This window comes from Lupinus angustifolius, chromosome LG12 (genome assembly GCF_001865875.1).
Source record: "Lupinus angustifolius cultivar Tanjil chromosome LG12, LupAngTanjil_v1.0, whole genome shotgun sequence".
Classification (NCBI taxonomy): Eukaryota; Viridiplantae; Streptophyta; class Magnoliopsida; order Fabales; family Fabaceae; genus Lupinus; species Lupinus angustifolius.
Window position 1 is genome coordinate 7,824,255 of NC_032020.1, and position 20,623 is coordinate 7,844,877.

At 31.2% G+C, this 20,623-nt stretch overlaps 1 protein-coding gene across 1 annotated transcript; it reads left to right on the forward strand.

Annotated features, from left to right (window-relative positions):
* On the forward strand, window positions 17,806-19,048 carry LOC109363081. The gene is made up of 2 exons (XM_019609255.1): window positions 17,806-17,901; window positions 18,491-19,048. Exon 2 carries the CDS (start codon window positions 18,499-18,501, stop codon window positions 18,985-18,987), a length of 489 nt encoding a protein of 162 aa, XP_019464800.1. The 5' UTR covers window positions 17,806-17,901; window positions 18,491-18,498; the 3' UTR covers window positions 18,988-19,048.

Here is a 20,623-nt window from a genome sequence, read left to right on the forward strand (position 1 = left end):
GCCTAGGATGCACATATTACATGTATTTATGTGATGCATGAACATATTATAAATGACATATCTCAAAACTAAAATGATTTAAAGTTTTATGCATATGAGACATGTATTGAGTTTACCTAAGCCTTAGACTCAACCTAAACTAATCACTAGTCTAAGTCTAATACCAATCTTGAGACTTAAGCACATTGATTTGTTGATGATCTTCAAGCTCTTATAAACACAAGTTGTCCTCATCAAAACCAAACACATAGTGAGAAAGCTTTCCAAAGTGCTTCTCTTGATATGCGCACTTTCACATGTAAATTTGTTTTAGTAGTATACTTGAAATAATAAGATTTACCTAAAAGTATTGACCTTATAAACTTAAAGTGTTATGAAGTCTTATATGGTAAAATGGTTTAAAAATCTTGAATCTTAGTTAAGTGAACTTACTTTAAAATGGTAAGATTTAATTAAAAAAATATTGATTTTTTTTAAATTGACTTTTTTTAAAAATGATTAGTCTAGCTTAATTGTTTTCTTACAAAAAAATAAGATTTATGAACTATCGGAAAAATGTAATGACGTAGGAATACATGTCTAGAAATATTATATCTAAGGAAAGACTTGGTATTTAAGGGTGTCTTTACGACCCACTTCTCTTTCCTGGGAACTAGCCTGGTGTATATCCACGGATTACGATATAATTTCAGTATATGTTTTATTGAAAATCTTACTTTAAAAAGTGTTATTTGATTGTAAGACTTTCAATGACAAATGATGATTGAAGGATATTCAACCTTGAATTGGATGGACGAAAGCAATTAAATTCATTTTAAATCGGAAGTTTTATCTTCGCGTAAAAAGTTATTTCGTAAGTATAATAATTATCGTCACTTAACTAATTAACGTTAGATTGGTGTAATGAAGAGTTCGAGAGGAGATCGGATCAAGTGAGCTCACCCGCAAACAGAGAACCTAGCGACCCGACACACTCAGGTGAGGGAGAAAACATTGTGACACAATGGTGTCCAAATATACATCAGGACCTCCAAACTCCCTCACAAGTGGTGCCAAAATTATTCTCTTTTTGTTTATATGTTAAGATCGGGACCCACTAGAAGCATTCCCGATGGGAGATGTCTTAGGATAGGCAGATTGCTAGAAAAGATGGATTAAAAGACATAATTTGCTAATTTCGGTTAGATGCAAATCCGTGATAAAAAATGAAGTAGTGGAGAGGAAATGTATGGGAGACGAATGAGCCCTGAGATGTTGAGAGGGACATCTTTGATGGCAGTGATTCGTCAACAAAGTCTTGAGGGAGAGTCTAGGTGAGACGAGTCCCATGTATTCCTAGATGAGGTATTCTATTGGATCAGACAGTGCTCACAGTACAAACTAGACGTTATCTGACAACCTCTCTTTGCAATCAGGATCGATGAGTGAGATGCCCAGAAAGTGTTTGATACAACACCATCCTGAAATGGATAGTTCTGTTGGAACAGATAGATCACATATCCTTGTGAGGAATAATTTTGGTGCGATCAAATCGGCTTGTTATGGGAACTGTACTCTTGGGTATTTCCGAATAGTTATTGGGAGGATAAAGGAGTAAGGGTGATGGACTCATGTGTCACATTGCATTCATGATATTCTTCGATATTGATTCTAAATTCTCGAGTTTTATATTTCATTCATCGTTATTATATGCTTGTATGATCACGTGATCTATCTATACTCGTGTGTTGTCTTGGTGTATTATTTCGTGTAATTCGACGACGTCGATGACAAGTTTTTCATAGATGTTTTACTCCTACTCTTTTCTTCTGGTGTATTTGTACGCATGTTCAGATGGACCCATCAGCACTGATCCAAGGTTATCGGTTCACTATGTCCCAAGAGGGGACATGGGGTGTTGAGGGTAATCGACACACTTACACAGGTCCTTACGACCTAGAGCTGGATTGGGTAAGCAATGGCTGAGTTCTACATCTTCCACCTTTCTACGCAGTTCGGGAGGCATCATTCACTTTGCTCGACCGAAGACCTGCAACCGACGGACTTTCTATACTGGTTGAAGCTCGAGGCTTACCAGATGTTGTTAGGACCTGACCCCAAACAGGATTCTCATCATCAGGATCGGCATCAAGAGAGACAGACGGGGCCATGCCAATGGGTACACCCCGGACCCTTTTGGGGAGCGGATAAAGTGGAGGAGGAGGAAGACAACGGCGGCTGTGTAGCGCTTATCTGCATAGAAGATTTAGTTGAGGTCATTGAGATCTCTTCTGACTCGGAGGTGGAGGAAGACCCTAGCGAGGCTTCTAGTGCACCTCTGGTTTAGGAGGTTTCTCTTTTGTTTTGTTGTGATAGGAACTTGTGTGAGGTACTTTTTGTAATGCCAATGCCCCGACATTATATTCTTTGTATTTTCAGTTTTTTATTATTTTTGGAGATGATTAGATTTCGCCTTGTAAACAATTCTGTATTTATTCAAGAATTTTATGAATGAGAAGTATTCAGAAAAGAATTGTGTTCATCTAATCATCTTCAATGTATTAAGAATTTTATTTCCGCAAGGTTTGAAAATGTGACGTCTTGAAAATGAAATAAGGTAAAAGTGAAAATGATTTGTAAGTTATAGGTTACATAAAAGGAAAAAAAAAATTTACCCATTTTTCTAAGAGATTAAATATATTAAATATGAAATAATTTTCGGGTCGTTACACTCTCAACTTATATATGATTTTTGTAATGTTTAAAGGGTCATTTATGTTATGATTTTTTATTATTATGTGTATCATACTTTGTGGGAAATTGTATATTAAACCAAATGTATGTTTGGGTCTAAGCTCTCCACTAACTTTATTTTATCCATAAAAGCTTTTGGGTAGAAGTATTAGCCCGAAAAACCTCGGGAATAAGCATACTAATTCATGATGGAAGGGTAGGTCTTATAAATACTTTTATAGTTAAAGATATTTAAGTTGGTTACAATGTAGTTTTCAGTGTAATTTTCTTTCCTTCCCTATTAGTGAAGGAGTAGGTGTATATTGTTACATGTGGCACAAATAATTTTTGACAGTCCAAATTAAATTTTAATTATTTTTTAATAAAATAATATAAAAAAAGTATTAAACTTCATTTCACCCTCATATTCCAATACTTAGGTTCAATATGGGAGAGTGTTTTAGCCCGTGTAAATGTAACTATTGTTATGTGTATCATACTTTGCGGGAAATTTTTGGTTTAGTTTTATTTTATAGTTGGCATTTAATAGGGAAAATTATAAGTGTACGATTATATCGTCAAGTAATAAAATATTGATCCCACGTGGACTGAAAAATTTCTTTAATTATAACAATTAATTTATCCTTAACTCAAATAGGAATTAAAAATGAATTTAGAATAATTGAACAATTTACAAGAATAATTATGAAAATAGTAAAAAGGGATTGGAATCTAATTTAGGAAGAGTTCTGAGGATAAGGATTACCGCATTTACACTCGCAAATTCATGTGTTGCGCATTTTCATGAACTTTAAGTTGTGAAAGTGAATTGCTCTTTGATATGTATCATTCTCCCTTGTGCTCTGACACGTGTACTCAATTGAGGTCACACCTACTCTTGTGGTACAGTTATCAATAGAATCCTTTAATTGAATCTTTCTATCCAATCGCTTCGTAACAATCCAATGTGAACTCCAGAAACCCCCGAGAATCCTGATACTACTCTCGTGAATTAGGATTCTAGTTTGGATAACCGAATGGTCAGATAGTTGGGTTCATCTCTCGGTCCCTCCCCAATATATCTAAGAGGTGTAATTTGTTGGCGAGACAACTCGCACGAATAAAACTCATTTTAATGATTCAAATCACAACATTCAATTAAATAGAAATAAGAACGAGCGTTTATTGAATGTAAAAGGGCATAACCACAATCCTAGAAACAAAGAAAATTATTCACTCATGATGGAGAAGAGAATACCAAATTCTATTAGAGAATTGTAATGTAAAGTGTAAAGTGTTTCATCATTGAAGGAGAACCTTCATTTATCCTAATTACAAAACATTGGGCTAACCCCAACAAAACAAATCTTAAAATAGGAATAGAATATGTCATCCACGACACGACTGTGGGTGTATGTGGCGCCTTCACTTCAAGTTGATTCTATTCAATCTAGGCTTCAAGGCGACTTCTTTTGGTCCTTCAATTGGTCTTCACATAACCTCAATATCGAATTATATCGTCTTGCATCCAATGTCTACTCTTTTTTGCTTCAATCCATTCAAACTGCACAATATAGCCAAAAACATCCACTCGACCCGAACAAAGAGAAATAAAAGCTAAAAACAATCCTAAAGTCTTAATTATGTCCTAAAATGCAAGTTAAATGCAACACAAATGTAACAATTTCACACTCATTACCATTCATTAAACTTCAAAGAAAAAACGCATTAGATGTTGTGTTTATAGATGGCAATATGGGCATTGTTCGTGGGCTAGCCTTCATTGTCCACAAAAAATATGGGCAGAGCATTCATATTTTGTCAATTAGCCCATTTAGCCCAATCTATTTGCCCTATAAATTTGCGGGCATTTCAAGCAGTTTAAACGGGCAGCTCACACACATACAATAAAAGATCCACAATCATCATTCCTGAAGGACCAGTCCAAAATCATTTATTCCCTTTCATTTCTCTATTTTCTCAATTTATGTTGCTTCCATTCCATTTCAGTCTCATTAAGCTCTTCCATGATTCCATTTCATTTCCTTCACTCTTCTCCCATTCTTCATTTCTTTCATTTCCATATGTCAATATCCCTAATTTCGATTTTCCCAATTGAATTGTTATGATTATGAATATGTATTTCCAATTTATTACCCAATCTTCTTCCATGTTGATTGTGCAACAATAAACATGACAAGTTTTAATTGTGGCCTATTATCATTCTCTTTGACAACGGTTTTTCTATCCATAGTTATATAATTTATAAAAAAAAAACCATGGTCTTATGATTTTATTAATTTTTTGAAAGCCAAACCCCATGTTAATTTAAGTAGTTCCACTTCACAAACCTTTTTTCTTCACATATCCTTCAGCTTCTCCTCAACGGTGAAACCATCCCACAACTCTTCATCACCATTATTCATTACGTCCTTCCTTCTAAGGACCCCACTATCCAGAAGCTTCTCCTTCCGAGTTTATTTCCACGTTTTTCTTCACCGGGACACTAACTCTTCATCACCATTTTGTAACTTGTTCTTGTTCTTTATTTCCATTCAATAGGTCACTTGTTCGTTCATTCGATTTTTCTTCACTTGTTCTTTCATTTTTATTCACTTGTTCATTCGTTTTTCTTCTCATTTCCATAATTCGAGATTGCATAACAAACATTCGAGATTGCGTGGATATGTCATGAAATCCCTAATTCTGTAAGGAAATTAAAGACGAAGCTGATAGGTATGTACTCTTATTCTTTTAATTTGGAACAAATGGTTTTTCATGAAATCCATATTCCTGTTAATAAAATGAGTAAGAAATATGTCCATATGGTTTGTCATGAAATCCCTAATTTGGCATAATTCAAGGATCTCGTGTTCTTTTGTTTTTCTCTTTTGTACCTTCCGAGGTACAAAGCTAATGGAGGACACAACTTGAAATGTAGATTATGGAATGGATATTGTATAGACAATTTGACAATCTTGTGTGCTTTCTAAAAGCTAATGGAGCCGATAATAATATCTTGCTATTACTTTATTGATAGTAAAATTTAATTAAACATGTAATGGTAATGGAGAGATACATTTGAGGTAGGCATGTTAATAATAGTCAAATTAAATTTGTGGGTATTCCTTCAACCCCACCAGTTTTGACAAGAAAAACTTAGTATGATTCAGTTTAGACAAACCCAAACTCATCCTACTAAAGTGATGACCAAAAAATGTGAGTCTATTGCTCTGATTTCTTATCATCTTTCAATAAAACTACAATTCAGGGATTTTATTTGTTAAACCTTTCATTGCTTAATTTTGTCCTTGACATTGATATGATTATTTACTAATCTCACAAAATTATTGTATACAATTCAGAATCCTTTAATCTATAACAGGTTCCTTAAGTCATTCATAGTAATGTGAAGCAAATAATGTTGTTATTGTACTCAAAGCTTCAGATGAGAAAGCTACATGAATACTTTTTTTTCTCTTTTTCCACATTCTCTGGCTATTACATAGAGAGAGATAAGATATTACTATTGCAAGTAGGGGTATCATAGCATAGTGAGTTAAGGAGAATGGAGAAGTTATAATGGGGTTATGAAACAATAATTTAAGAGTATGAGAAGAGTGAGGTGGATTGTTTGTATAGTGTAGTAGTGGGTGGTGGATTCCAAAAAGTGAATCCTTTACCATTTCTAATTAGAAATTTTTGGACATTTTTTCATTACTTAATTTTTGGACATTACTTAATTTTTGGACCATTTATATTGCATTGTACCACACCTTCTCCACCTCTTACTGTGTTGCTTTTAGTTTGATTTCTTAGGTAATACCTTTGTTGTGAATTTTGTTAGTTTCTTAAAACTTTCTTGTTTTCTTCTCTATCTATATTTAGTTATCAGCTAGACTAAATTAATTTATAGGATGACATAAAGTTATGTGATTCCCTATATATATAAGTTGAAACCAAATACTGCTCTTTGTTTTGTAGCTTATATTCCCTTTTTAAAATTATTGCAAGACATGCTCTTTCTGTACCTCACTAATTGTTTCAAAGCAATCTTTGGTTATATACTCGTCTTGTACACTGAAATGTCTGATCCGACTTGTTTAGATTTTAGGGAGATAGAACAAGGATATAGAATTTGGTAGGATAAGTATGTTGGATAAAAAACAATTCCTGCATCACTATCTCCTTGACCTTTAGTGTTGAAATAGAGAAGAAAGTATAATTAGATGTATTTGATATAGTGCGATTGTTGTTGTTACTTGGTGTTTGCATACTTATTTCCTTCAAATCATTTACCAATTTTTTGCTTAGTGAGTGTTGCATTCTCACTGCTTTGCTTCAAATTGCTAATCAATTTTCTGGATCTGCTTTCATAATGTAACCATCTTGAATTGAGTTTTTCTCACTTGTTATTTCCCCCTCTTATTTTGTTTTAGTTTTTCCTTTTTGTGGTGTTGGTGGAGGATGTAATATATAGCTAATAATGCAAAATATATGTATCTATTCTTAGGTTTGCAGGAAGATGGGGAGATCATGGTCAATCAGGCCACATCTATCGATCTGAAAGAGTTGGTGAAGAAATTCATCCTTGGGTGTATTGGGAAAGAGATTGAGAAGGCAACTTGTGGTAAAGTTAAGATCCTGAAAGCATCCAAGTTTGATCTTTGTAAACTGATGGATGTGCAATGGAGTGATTTTGACTTGTTTTGATTTCCTAAGTGAGTAGTTGTTTTTTTTGTGCTTTCCTTTTTATAAGAATATATAATTTGGAACAATTTAGAGGTTAAAATACTCAATTATTTTGATGGAACAATTGAGTGGGGTTGTTGGGTTGTATATAGAAGAAAAGTTAACTTCTTTGTTAGGTTGTCTATTACAATTAAATTCTTTGCTATGGAGCAATTTAAGTTCTTTGTTAAGTTATTTGTTATTTTGATATGGAACAATGTAGTTCTTTGCTATTTGATATGACCCAATTAAGTTCTTTGCAAGCTCTTTGATATCAACAATTGAACAAAGCTATATATGGAATAATTAAGTTCTTTGCTTTTGCTACAACTGGCTATTACAATGCCACTTCAGATGTCCTGGTATTTACAATAGAAGCCATGTTCTAAGAAATACATGTATAGTATGCCCTGATATTGAAATTCTACTGATTTTTTTTATTTTTTTTATTAATGCCAGCAATGACAACGGTTTTAAAGTGTTGTATAAACTATTATAGGCAATGGTTTTAGGTGTTACTTATGGCCACAGCTTTATAACCGTTCTATAAACTATCATAGAAAACAGTTTTAGGTGTTACTTATGGCCACGGTAAGAAGTCGTAGTCCTTGCAAACTAAATAAATTGTTGCTTATGTTAGTTATAAAGGCAACGGTTTTTTGTCCATTGTTGCCTTATGTCAAAAAATTGTTGCCAAAACAAAAGACAACGCCTTAGACTACCACAGTTAGAAAACCGTTGTCTATGACAAAGACCATGATTTTTTTATATTAGACCACGGTTTTGAACTGTTAGTGTAGGGCAAAAATGTTGTAATGTCTGGTAATGTCATGTATAGGTTTCACTTTTAGCAATTAATTTAAGAAGGATATGAAGAAAACGAGGTTATAATCAACCTCTTTTTCATATCCTTAAATATGCCGCCATGAAGGGTGAACTATGCAAAAAGAAGAATATGAAGGAAATAGATATATAATCTTCTTTCACTGCATGAACTATGCAACAAGAAGAATATGAAGAAAATGGGTTAATAAATTATATATTGCTCGAGGGCCGCCCGCATGCCCATTTTCCCATTTTAAAAATGGGCAGAACATGCGATATTATCCATTAAACATTTGTGGATATACTTGTGCTCACTTAAGTTGTGCACCATATTGTGGGCATATGCAAAACGGGTCAGACGACTCGTATTTTCCATCTATAGTTGTGTTCAATAAAGTTATGATATTATTAATGTTGGAAATGATAAGTTGATATTTATTTACTATTTAACAAAAAAAAACTCTTACACATACATGTTTCATCACCTCATTGATTTGATACATCATCTATCACATGTGTCATGACCTCATTCAATCTATGTTTTCCCTCCAAAAAATTCTTGCCCACAAACCTCCTTCATATACATATGTCATCACCTCATTGAATTGCATCATCATCTATGACATGTGTCATGACCTCATTGAATCTATGTTTTTTCCCTCCAAAAGTTACCTTATACACATACATGTGTTATCACCTCAATTGTCACATCATCTATGATATGTGTCATGACCTTATTGAATCTATTTCCCTTCAAAAAAATTGCTCACAAAATGATTTATTACATTAATATTATTATTAAAAATTATTATTATAATCTGATTATATTACGTGTGTAAATGTTTTAAATATTAAACTTCCAATATTTTTTAACATGTTAACTATTAGTAATTTTACAATTTGAATACATAACGTGTTCAAAATATTTAATGTTTATTATTATTACATATTATTATAATATGAATATATAACATGTGTAAATGCTTCAAATATTAAACTTCCAATATTACTAACGTGTTAGCAATAAGTAATTTATTACACATTATTATTACAATTTCAATGTATAACGTGTTCAAAATATAAAATGCATATTATTATTATAATCTGAATATATAACGTGTGTAAATGTTTTAAATATTAAACTTCCAATATTATTAATGTGTTAACTATCTGTGATTTATTACACATTATTATTACAATTTAAATATATAACGTGATCAAAATAATGCTTATTATTATTAAATATTATTATAATATGAATATATAACGTGTGTAGATGCTTCAAATATTAAACTTCCAATATTGTTAATGTGTTAGCAATCAGTAAGTTATTACACATTATTATTACAATTTCAATATATAACGTGTTCAAAATATTTAATGCATATTATTTTTATAATTTGAATATATAACGTGTGTAAATACTTTAAATATTAAACTTCTAATATTGTTAATGTGTTAACTATCTGTAATTTATTACACATTATTATTATTATTTGAATATATAACGTGATCCAAATATTAAATGCTTATTATTACTACATATTATTATAATCTGAATATATAACGTGTAAATGCTTTAATATTAAACTTCCAATATCTATATGTATGAATACTGCAACAATTAATTGAATATTGCAAAGTTCAATGTCTATATGTATGAATATTGTTTTATCATCTATAATAACATGTGTCATCATCTCCTCAAAAAAAATTCTTCCAAAAAGTTTATACATATACATTCATTTTAATCATCATGCATGATTTATCCATCAAACACATTAGCTATCAATAAATTTTCCATTAATGATTTAAATTAAACATTAACTATAAATATTTTTCCCACTAATAACTTACATTACACATTTTAATCGCCATATATTATTTGTCCATCAAACACATTAACGTTACATTTTCCAATTCGAACATAAATTTGCAGAATTATAACTAATAAATTTAGACTGTGATAATCAATTTATTTTATTTATATTTTGTTTAAATTATTTATGATTTCTAAATTTTAGGCAATGCTAATTGTAGATAAAGTTGTAGAATGATAATTAATAAATAGTTCAATAATAATTAATTTCATTTATATTTCATTTTGTTTGAATATCATAAATAATATGACATATGATTCAAAACTCATGAAGAAATAGAATAGTTTGAATTTTTTGTAAGTTACAGAAATAGAATATAAATTTGTGAATCAGTTACAAAACAGAAAGAATCAGTTACCAACATAAATCAAAACATATTAGAAATAAGAGTTACTATAAATTATAATGTAATATAACGTAAATCATTCGTTATAAACATGCATTAATTATGATTTAGTTTCTACTTTAAAATTATGTATTAAAGTTGTTATGAAATTTTGAAAATTATTTTAAATACATAAATGAAATATGTTGTAATTTCACATTTAAATAGATCTTAAAACGTTATCAATTAATATCATTTAATCATTTTTAAAACATAATTAGTAGAAAACCAATCATATTACTAATAGAAAGAATAACAATATAGATATAGATATAATATATATGTTCTTAATCATATAGTAAAAATGTACCGCCCCGTGCATTCGCACGGGTAACTTGCTGGTTACACTTAAAAACAACTTTTGTGTAACACTCCTACATAAGATTTTAGTTTATGTCTTTTATGGGGAATTTTCATTCAGTTTTGAAGATTATTTATTATTTTTTGGTTCTTTTTTTTGTTGAGAAATTTCTAATTATTTGGAATGATATTAAAAGGAAAAACAAATACCACATTTAAAGTGGTTCTACTACATGTAACGTTTCTCTTTTTTCCAACCATGTTGTCTAATGAAAAAATGGTTTGAAATCAATAATTCTTGTAATTAATTTAAGAGAAATTGGAATAACCTAAAGTTTCAAGATCATCTTGCCTAGTTGAAAAGGTGGGTTGGGAATCATCAAAGCTAAACTTGCTAGCAGTGCCATTCTAGGAAAACTAGTGTGAAATCTTTCTCATCCACCTTTCGAACCTAGGTTCAACCGAACATATATCTTTTGTATGAGATTTTGTGACACACGTTCTCATAGTAATGATAATAAATGAAAACAACAATAATAATGGAGGATCCATGACACCAAATCTCCGTTCGGGCAACCTGTTGTGATAAATATCTTTGTGGCCTTCCTGTTCTTCGAGTAGCATAAAAAGGGCTTCTATGTGTGGCGTTCCATCACAAAAACCAATGTTTCTTTTCGTGATGGTTATAAATAACAATCACCAAAGGGGTGGTATCTCCTTATGGTATGATATGTGGATTGATTTTGTTCCTATACGTGAAGCTCTCTCATTTGTAAACTATCAAGATACCGATAAACGAGTTTATGATGTGTTCAAATTCTCTACCCTTTCATGGTCACAAAATTCATTAGCAACACAACTTCCTGAGTCGTCCATAACTTCAACTCATCAAGTTTATATGGACTATGACTATTAGGTTAATGATAGTTATAACCATGCTTACCATGTTCAGATTTCACTGGGGGATACACAATACTGTTACAATACTCCTTGCATGTGTGATATGTCTGGGACTGTATGATTATAACGGGAGAAACACCATTAACTTGGTGCTGCAGAAAGGTTCACAAAGAAAAATGGGGACAGGTGGATAATGACATGGGTAAAAGATAGACATGACAGAGGACATGAGTAGAAGATTCATTCCTAAGCTTATATTTTCTTGTTTGCCAAGGTTTCTAGGTGCTAGTCCATTTATGTTTGGACTAATTTTTACTACAAAAACATGGAGAAGGATGAAAAATTCAAGAGGTAGTTCCCAACTTCCCATGTCTTAAGATCCACATGAAAGTAGTATTATACCAATTTTCACCATACTAAAATAGCACTACAAAATTAGAAATATGTCCAAGATTTGAGGCATTATAGCATTTCATTTAACCAAGTTCAACAAAAGCCAAGCCAAGTATGTAAAAAAGCCAAAAAAATCTATTTTTCGTTAATGCAATCAAGTTAATGAAATTTTACCATGAAAGAGATGAAGAGACAAGAAATACCTTTAACTTTCTTGTTAATCCAGGCCTCCACTAGCATTCCAGCACCAACACATACACTGCAGAAGGCGATAGCCGACCGTAGCGGCCATCCAAGAAGGAAAGAACACTCCCGGATTTGCCTAACTTTTTTAGGCAGTTTTTTCTTAAAGGTTGGTTGGACACTGGGATTTTGTTGCATCTCACCACCAACAGCTTTCCAGTCAACCCCTTTGAAGGGATCTCTTGGTTCATCACTTCTCATAATAGCTCAGTTTTAACAACTACACTGTTTAAAAATTAAATCACGATCCAAATTAATGTTAGCAATGAAATGCACAATACTCAAATTGAAAGCATGAAAGAAGCAATAACTAACAAATTATCATGAAAAATTGCACCTTGGTTAGTTAGGGTTGACAAGGGTTCAAAGTGTTATAAGTTATAACAATTACTTTATGAACCAAAACAAAATCATATACTACAAATTTAAAGACTTCAATTAAAACCCATGTTGAATGGATTCAATTTAACTGATGAAAATTGTCATTGTTAGAGAAGATTAAAGAAATTGCAAAAATCAACTGAAGTCATGTTAAAAGTTGCTAAAGTTTTTTAAAAATGTAAAAGAGATAAAAATAATACAAGCATTGAAAAAACAAGAGTTAGTGAAATACCTCAATGTAGAAGAAGAAAAGGATCCAAAGCTGGTACGTACAGGTGAAGGATAAATTAGGAAGGAAAATTGCATTAAATTATTATTTTACAAACAAACTTGTGTTTTTCACTTCTCAACATAATTAAGTCCCCCCTACAAAACATAATTAAAATTTTTGTTGAATGGTAATAAGAAATAGAGATTTTTTAAAAAATATTGCGAAAATAATGCGGAAGCATAAAATGAACTTTGTGTATTTTTCTCATTGATTTGAAATGATACAAGAGAGTATACAATGCCTTGTAAAACAAGCAATACAACTAACCTAACTAACTCTCTAACAAGCTAATAAACACATGTTGTAAAACAATTTAACATGTGTTAAATGTGTAAAACGTGTAAAATATGTCAATTACAATAATTGTTCAACCAATGTTTCACTTGATTTTCTAACCAAATAATCGATTAAATTTTTGTTAATCACACTTACTCAGTTAATTGATTGATGTTGTCTTGTTTCCCTGATGACTTTGTTCTCCAATAGCCCCCTCAAACTGGAGGGTAAATGTTAATGAATTCAACTTGATAATTTGATTTGATAATAATGTGATAGATCAGAATCTCTATCCTGATGTGATTGGATTTTCTCAATCACTTGATTATTTTCCTGGTCAGAAATCTTGACCATATTCCCATGATTTTTCCATGGTTTTATATTGTTGAAGCTTCCTACTTGCTTCTGATCATAGTATCCACTTTCTTGGCGTGAATTTCATATATTTTCTTGACAACATTTTTAATCATCCCTGTACAAACAGGTCTTGAAAACGGGTTATAACAATCTTCAAAGCATGATCACAATCTTGCATGACACTAATGAGTTCTTGAAGAACTTTGATTGTTTCTTGATTGATCTTGTTATTGATGTATTGATCTTGTTGTTGTTGTTGATCAACTCCTTGATGACACTTCTTTCTTTGACAACTTCCACTTCTGATCAAAGTACAAAGGTGGTGCATGTAGGAATTCCTTCACAGGCTGCAGACTCCCTATATTTTCATAAAATGAGCATTTATATGTTTCCCTGTAATTCAAGCTTAATTTGTTCCCTTCTGAGTCCTGCTCCAATTTTTTTGTTCTGTAATGAGTACTAGCTCTGAACACACACTGCATAATCCGTTCCTCCTTTTGATAACAGTGAGTTGAGTCATCAAGGCATTTGTAGCATAAAAAGTCATTTGGACAACCAAGGCAATAATACTTTGCAAAATCTCTGCAGGTGACGCAATAATGCCATCCACAAACCCAAGTCCTTTTTTTTCAAATAAAGATTCATCCTCATCAATACAGTGTGGGTGATAAACTTTTCCACAACTCCCATGATCGCATACAACAACTTTGCCACCATCTTTGCATTCAAAACACCAATCCTCAAGTTCTTGATGTTGTTTCTGAACATTGCTCTTCTTAACTCTCTTAGATATTTGAAAAATGATGTGAAGCACAAAGATTAGAGACTATGGAATCAGTGGGTAGAATAGCCTTGTATACAACAGATTTTCTAGCCTTCTTGGAAGTGCAATTATTGTCTTGTTTCTCCTTCTCATCCACAACATTTGTTGGATCATGGAAGAGAAAGATAATAATTACTGCAGAGAGTGCGCAACGGTGATGATCAAAACCTCCAGAATGGAGGCTCTGATACCATAGTGCGAAAATAATGCGGAAGCATAAAATGAAATGTGTGTATTTTTCTCATTGATTTGAAATGATACAAGAGAGTATACGATACCTTGTAAAGCAAGCAATGCAACTGACCTAACTAACTCTCTAACAAGCTAATAAACACATGTTGTAAAACAATTCAACATGTGTTGAATGTGTAAAATGTGTCAATTACAATAATTGTTCAACCAATGCTTCACTTGATTTTCTAACCAGTTAATCGATTAAATTTGTGTTAATCGATTAACACTTACTCAGTTAATTGATTTATATTGTCTTGTTTCCATGGTGACTTTTTCTCCAATAAAAAAATAAAAATAAAAGGATTTTTTTATCTTGGTTTTTTCTGAGTTAAAGATATCATGAAAATAGGTCCAATCATTCAATACACACGTCAAAAAATTGATCATCTCATTATTTTTTAACAAATACATAAAAGACTTAGTCATTGATTCTTGGGTTAGATGGAATTTTTTCATCTCTTTAACTCATTCCAAAGTTATTAAATTGTTCCCTCTAAATTTTTGCACTTACCCAAATTTATTATGGAAGTAATTTTTTGTTAAATTTTTGCACTTACCTTTATTCTAGGATTAATTATCTTGTACTAAAGAACCAACACATGATTTTCAGCAATGAAGAAAGTGTTAGAGAATTGGTCAATTATTTTTTTGTTATTCCTATTTCCTTTAGTACCTGAGCCCAACACATGATTTTCAGCAATGAAGAAAGTGTTAGAGAATTGGTCAATTATTTTTTGTTATTCCTATTTCCTTTAGTACCTGAGCCCAAACCAATTACTCATATGAATGGCAACAGGGCGGGTTAAGGTCGGGTTTGCACATACCCAAATTAGAATCCAAAATTCAAAACCTGAACCCGAACTCAACGAAGTTTAAAATAAAGATATCATCCCCGAACCCAAAAAAACCCCAAAAATTATATATGTACTAAGGAAAATATGATACATTTATATCTAGCATTTCTATTTTCTCTTGTATTATTTCATTTCTTTTATGTTTGAAGATCCAATAGTATGTAAAGTAAAATTAGAAATTAGAAACAATGAACAGATGATAGAAATTTCAATTTTAAATTAGAATCATAATAATAAAGATGCAAACAAAAGACATAATAATAAATTAGAATTATAACAGTTGGACATGAGATCAGTCTTGATCTAAAACCTTAAGCCTTTATTTTTATAACTTCATCCACTTACAAGACCTTCAAAATATACACTATTAAACTTCTCAATCACATATAACTCGCACTTGGAATTCCAAAACAAAGTGTTTTAAGTAATAGTGTTTCATACCTATTCATAAATAACTTTTCTAATCCAAACAAAAGACAATCAACGAAATTGCTAAGGAAAGAAATTGACAAAATTCAATAGTGATAAAATAAAATATGGTTTCTGTTCCAAGGTATAAAAAATAAAGAGAACAAAACCGCTTTGCTTTCTCTTTTTATAGAGTAAGCATGAGGGGTTGTGTAGCAAACTATAGCTGAAATAAAAGATTGGATATCAATCATGAGGCAATGACAATCTCCCACCATTGAGTGTGCTTTACGAAACATAGAAAATAAGTAAAGAAGAAATAATATCTTAGAATAGAATTGAAAAGTTTATTGAGTCCAACTTCCAACTTGAATGAATGAAAGTGCCTAAAGGGTAAAGCAAGGGCATTGTTGAGGCTTAGAAATATATAGAGACTTTCTTATCCTTACCACAGGCTATACAAGGTGATATATTGAATGTGTGCATATCCTCTCCATTACTAGAGAAGATGGTGCCATGTGATACTAATTTTTTAAAAATCAATTTTTTATTTATTTTAAAATTAAGTAATATAAAAATTTGTCAGTTCATATTCAACACCAACCCAATATCCATGAGAAACGGTAGAATTAAGAGGGAGAAAAATAATAATGGAGCTTCATAAATACCGATTAATTTATCTTACCGCTTCAATAAAATATATTTTTAAAAAAAAATTATATATCATTGAAAACTAAACTATTTACTTTATTCACAAAAGAGAGTAAACTTCTTCCTTTTCAAACAATAAAAGATTAATTACCTTGAATTCTTCGCCAAAAAGTGGAAACAGGTCATACATTGGTTTAAATAGGCCTGACCTATTTAACATATTACAACCCAAGTCTAACCTATTTCTATTTTTAAGTTTTTCCAGCCTAAGTTTTTTTGGTACTATGAAGGGTATTTCTCACCTTTTTGGGCAAATAACTAATCTCTTTAAGTGTTCGTGGATGTCCCTTCTAACAAATGTCGATCCCAAGAATTGAACCATCGATCTTGGGGATCTATGAGACCTTACACTACTAGACCGACATCTTGTTAGTTTTTGAGCCTAAGTTAGGCATATTTAAAAATGTAGCATGACTTATTAACATATTTAAAAGTTCAGTATAATCTAAGATATTTAAATAGGTCAATAGACTGTTAAGTAGACTAATATATGTACCTTTAAATATGTCAGTCTTAATTGACAAATCTAACATCCCAATTTTTCAATGTCAAATTGCCTATATGATTTATATATTTTATATATGTTATATAAATTTATTAATATAAATATAAAACAAAATTATATAGGTCAATCTATTATGCTTTTTAAGAAGTACGTGTCTAACCTATTTAGGTTAAATAAGATTTTTGAGAAGTCTGAATCTACATACTTATTAAAAATGTTTTTGGCCTAATCTATTATAAGTAAGATAATAGGTTTCAGATAGGTGGTATCCCAATTTTCCATCCTTATATGAAACGTTTTCATTTTTTTCTTCATGTTTTGCATATTTATTTAATTATTTGAGTTGTTTGCTTTTAAGTGCAACGCCATTACTTTTAATTTTTTCAATAAACATTGAACCACATTAAATCTTACTTTTAAAAAATTATTATTACTATATTCAAAAACAATATGTGAAGTAATAATGATAATTGTCTTTCATAATAATAAAGCAAAAATAACAATAATAATAAATATTTAAAAAATTTAATTGACACATTTTCATTGACACAAAGCAATATATAGAATATAATCTAGGAGAAAAGATTTTTCTTCTGATTATCATATGTTCTTATATATATTGGGGCAAAAACATTCTACGGAAACACTTGATCTCGAGGCCTCACTTATCATTCCTAGACTACTTTGTGGAGTTTTCCTCTAAAGACGCCAGGTATTGTTTTCCAGTGATTTTGTACGTATTTTGTTGATGTTACTAAATTCAGTCTCACGTAAAAGGTAGGCTTAAAATTTTGTTTTGATACAATCATATTGATCTTCTTATCAAATTATTTTTTAGCCTTCCGATTATGATTTTGAGTTGAAGTCTAGAAAACAATATTTTTTCCTTGTGGGGTAAAGCTTTCTGTTTATGTTCTTCTCCAACTTCACTAAATAGAAGTATCGTGTACCGAGCCGCCATTTGTTTAAATTTTTATGAATTTCAAAAAGAAAACCCTAATCCCAATCCAAGGTAAAAGAGTAAATTACCCTAGCTAGCCTATCTTTTTTCTTGATTGTGATGGGTGTTCTTATTTCTCATATTTTCAACAACTCTCCAAGCATTAGTTTTCCTAATTATAAGTAAGGCATACTCGATCTAAAGCTCAATTTCAAATTTTGGCCAAATTTTATTTCTCTTAATTTTTAAATCCATATTTTATTACTATTAATTATTGTATCTCTTTTAGATTGTTATTTTCATCTTTGATTTGGCACGTCAATCTGATATAAATTTAATATTTTCCTTTTCCTTTTTTAAGGTGATCTGATGGAGAATGATTCAAATAGAATTGTGTCAAGAATTCAAGATGGAGTCATATCTAGAAGGAACGTTTATCTTGGTTTGCATCTTGAAATTTTTTATGCAGAAGACATTGACAATCCTAGCAATTACCCTGATGTTTTCAACAGAGAATATCGTTTAGTTGTTTGGGTTAATCCTAATGAAGAGTTCTCTACTATACCAGTTGAGGGTTTATTGAACCCTGTGTGGAATGCAAGTGGTGTTATCTTGTTGAAAAAGTTCCCTGGATATCATACTTTCCTCAATGTAGAGGTTTTGAGGGTCAATTCTATGAATGACCCAGGAACTTCAAGTGGTGTAATCATTGTTGGGAAGGTTAAGATACCCTTGCCTAAGATACTCTATGGTGAAACAATTGGGCGTTTTGAGTTGGTGAGGGAAATGGGTGAAGGGTTCAAGTTTGAAGGCCACATTCATTTGTCTATGAAACTTAGGAAGTATATTTATGTTTGATTATGATATATTAAGAGTTTTCTAATGCTCTCAACTTATATCTGAATTTTGTAATGTTTAATGGATCTATGTTATGTCTTTCTTTTATCATGTGTTATATACTTTGTGGGATATTGTTAAACCAAATGTTTGTTTGGGTATAAACTCTTCACTAACTTTGTTTTCTCGATAGAAGCTTGTGGGTAGAAGTATTTACCTTAAAACACTCCAACATAAGCATATTAATTCATGATGGAAGGGTGGATCTTAGGGGTGAACTTGAACTCGGCTCTAGACCTGAAGCTAACCCGACCCTAAATGTTGATCGGGTCAACCTTTAAACCCGACCCTAGATCTGATTAAATATAATGCATACTCATTTTAGGTAAAGATTTCTCAATATTATTTATTATTATGAATATGTAATTTGACATATAAAATAATATATGTATATATATATTATTAATCATGTGTTATGATGAAAAATTAAATAATCAATGATACTTTCGACAAAAAGAGTATCATTACTTTATATACATTTGAGTATAAACACATACAAAAATGATGAGTTAATGACCATGGGCAGGATGAGTTGGGTCATATTTGGTCTCCACCCGTCCCTAAATATTGACCAAATCTATTTTTTGAATTCGACCCTAGACTCAATCCTATTCAGACTCAATCATGATCGTGTCGTATCGCTTGAGCGGGTAGGGTCAAGTCTTGCTTACCCCAAGTAGATCTTATAAACACATTTATGGTTAAACATATTTGATATGGTTACAATGTACTTTAAGTGTAATTCTCTTTTCCCTATTAGTGAAGGGAGTAGGTGTAATGATTACATGTGGCACACATATTTTTTAACGGTCCAAATTTTAATTATTTTTTAAGAAAATAATATTAGAATTATTAAATTTTATTTCACCCTCATGTTTCAATACTCAATGGTTCAATACCGGATAATATTTTAACCCGTCTAAAAGTGGCTGGTGTTATGTGTATCATACTTCTAATTATTTGGATGATATATGGATTGATTTTGCTCCTATTGTGAAGCTCTCCCATTTGTAAACAATCAGGATGTTGATAAACGAGTTTATGATGTGTTCAAATTCTCTACCCTTTCATGGTCACAAAATTCAGCAACTTCTTGAGTCGTCCATAACTACAATTCATCTAGTTTATTTATATGGGCAATAATGGACTATGACTATTAGGTTAATGATGTTATAGTGTGGACTAATTCTTACCTAGTTAAATATTCTTTTGAGTGGCTTTTAGAGAAGGTTGATGATGGGTTGATTTCTTATCAAGGCAAATAATCCAAACAAAAAGTCTAATTTATCCATGGCTCGGAGTCTCTTTATCCAAGATCAAAAAATATGGTTGTGTGTCTCCATATCATAGACCCAAAATGTCATCAACTAGGAGAGATTTTAATTATTTTTCTCTCTCATATTTAATGTGTAGATGCTCACACCTAGCACATAAAAAATTTCAATTGTCTAAAATTTAATTATTTTTAAATAAAATAATATTAAAAAGAGTAAATTATACTGACACCCCCAAGTTTTTATGAAATTACACAAATCACATCTCGCTTTTTTACACCTACACAACACAAATCCCTAATTTTTATAGTTTCATTACACTA

Bases quoted from the DNA above. Each gene is read 5' to 3' on its own strand.
- LOC109363081 (XM_019609255.1), top strand. From the start codon at position 18,499: ATGGAGAATGATTCAAATAGAATTGTGTCAAGAATTCAAGATGGAGTC.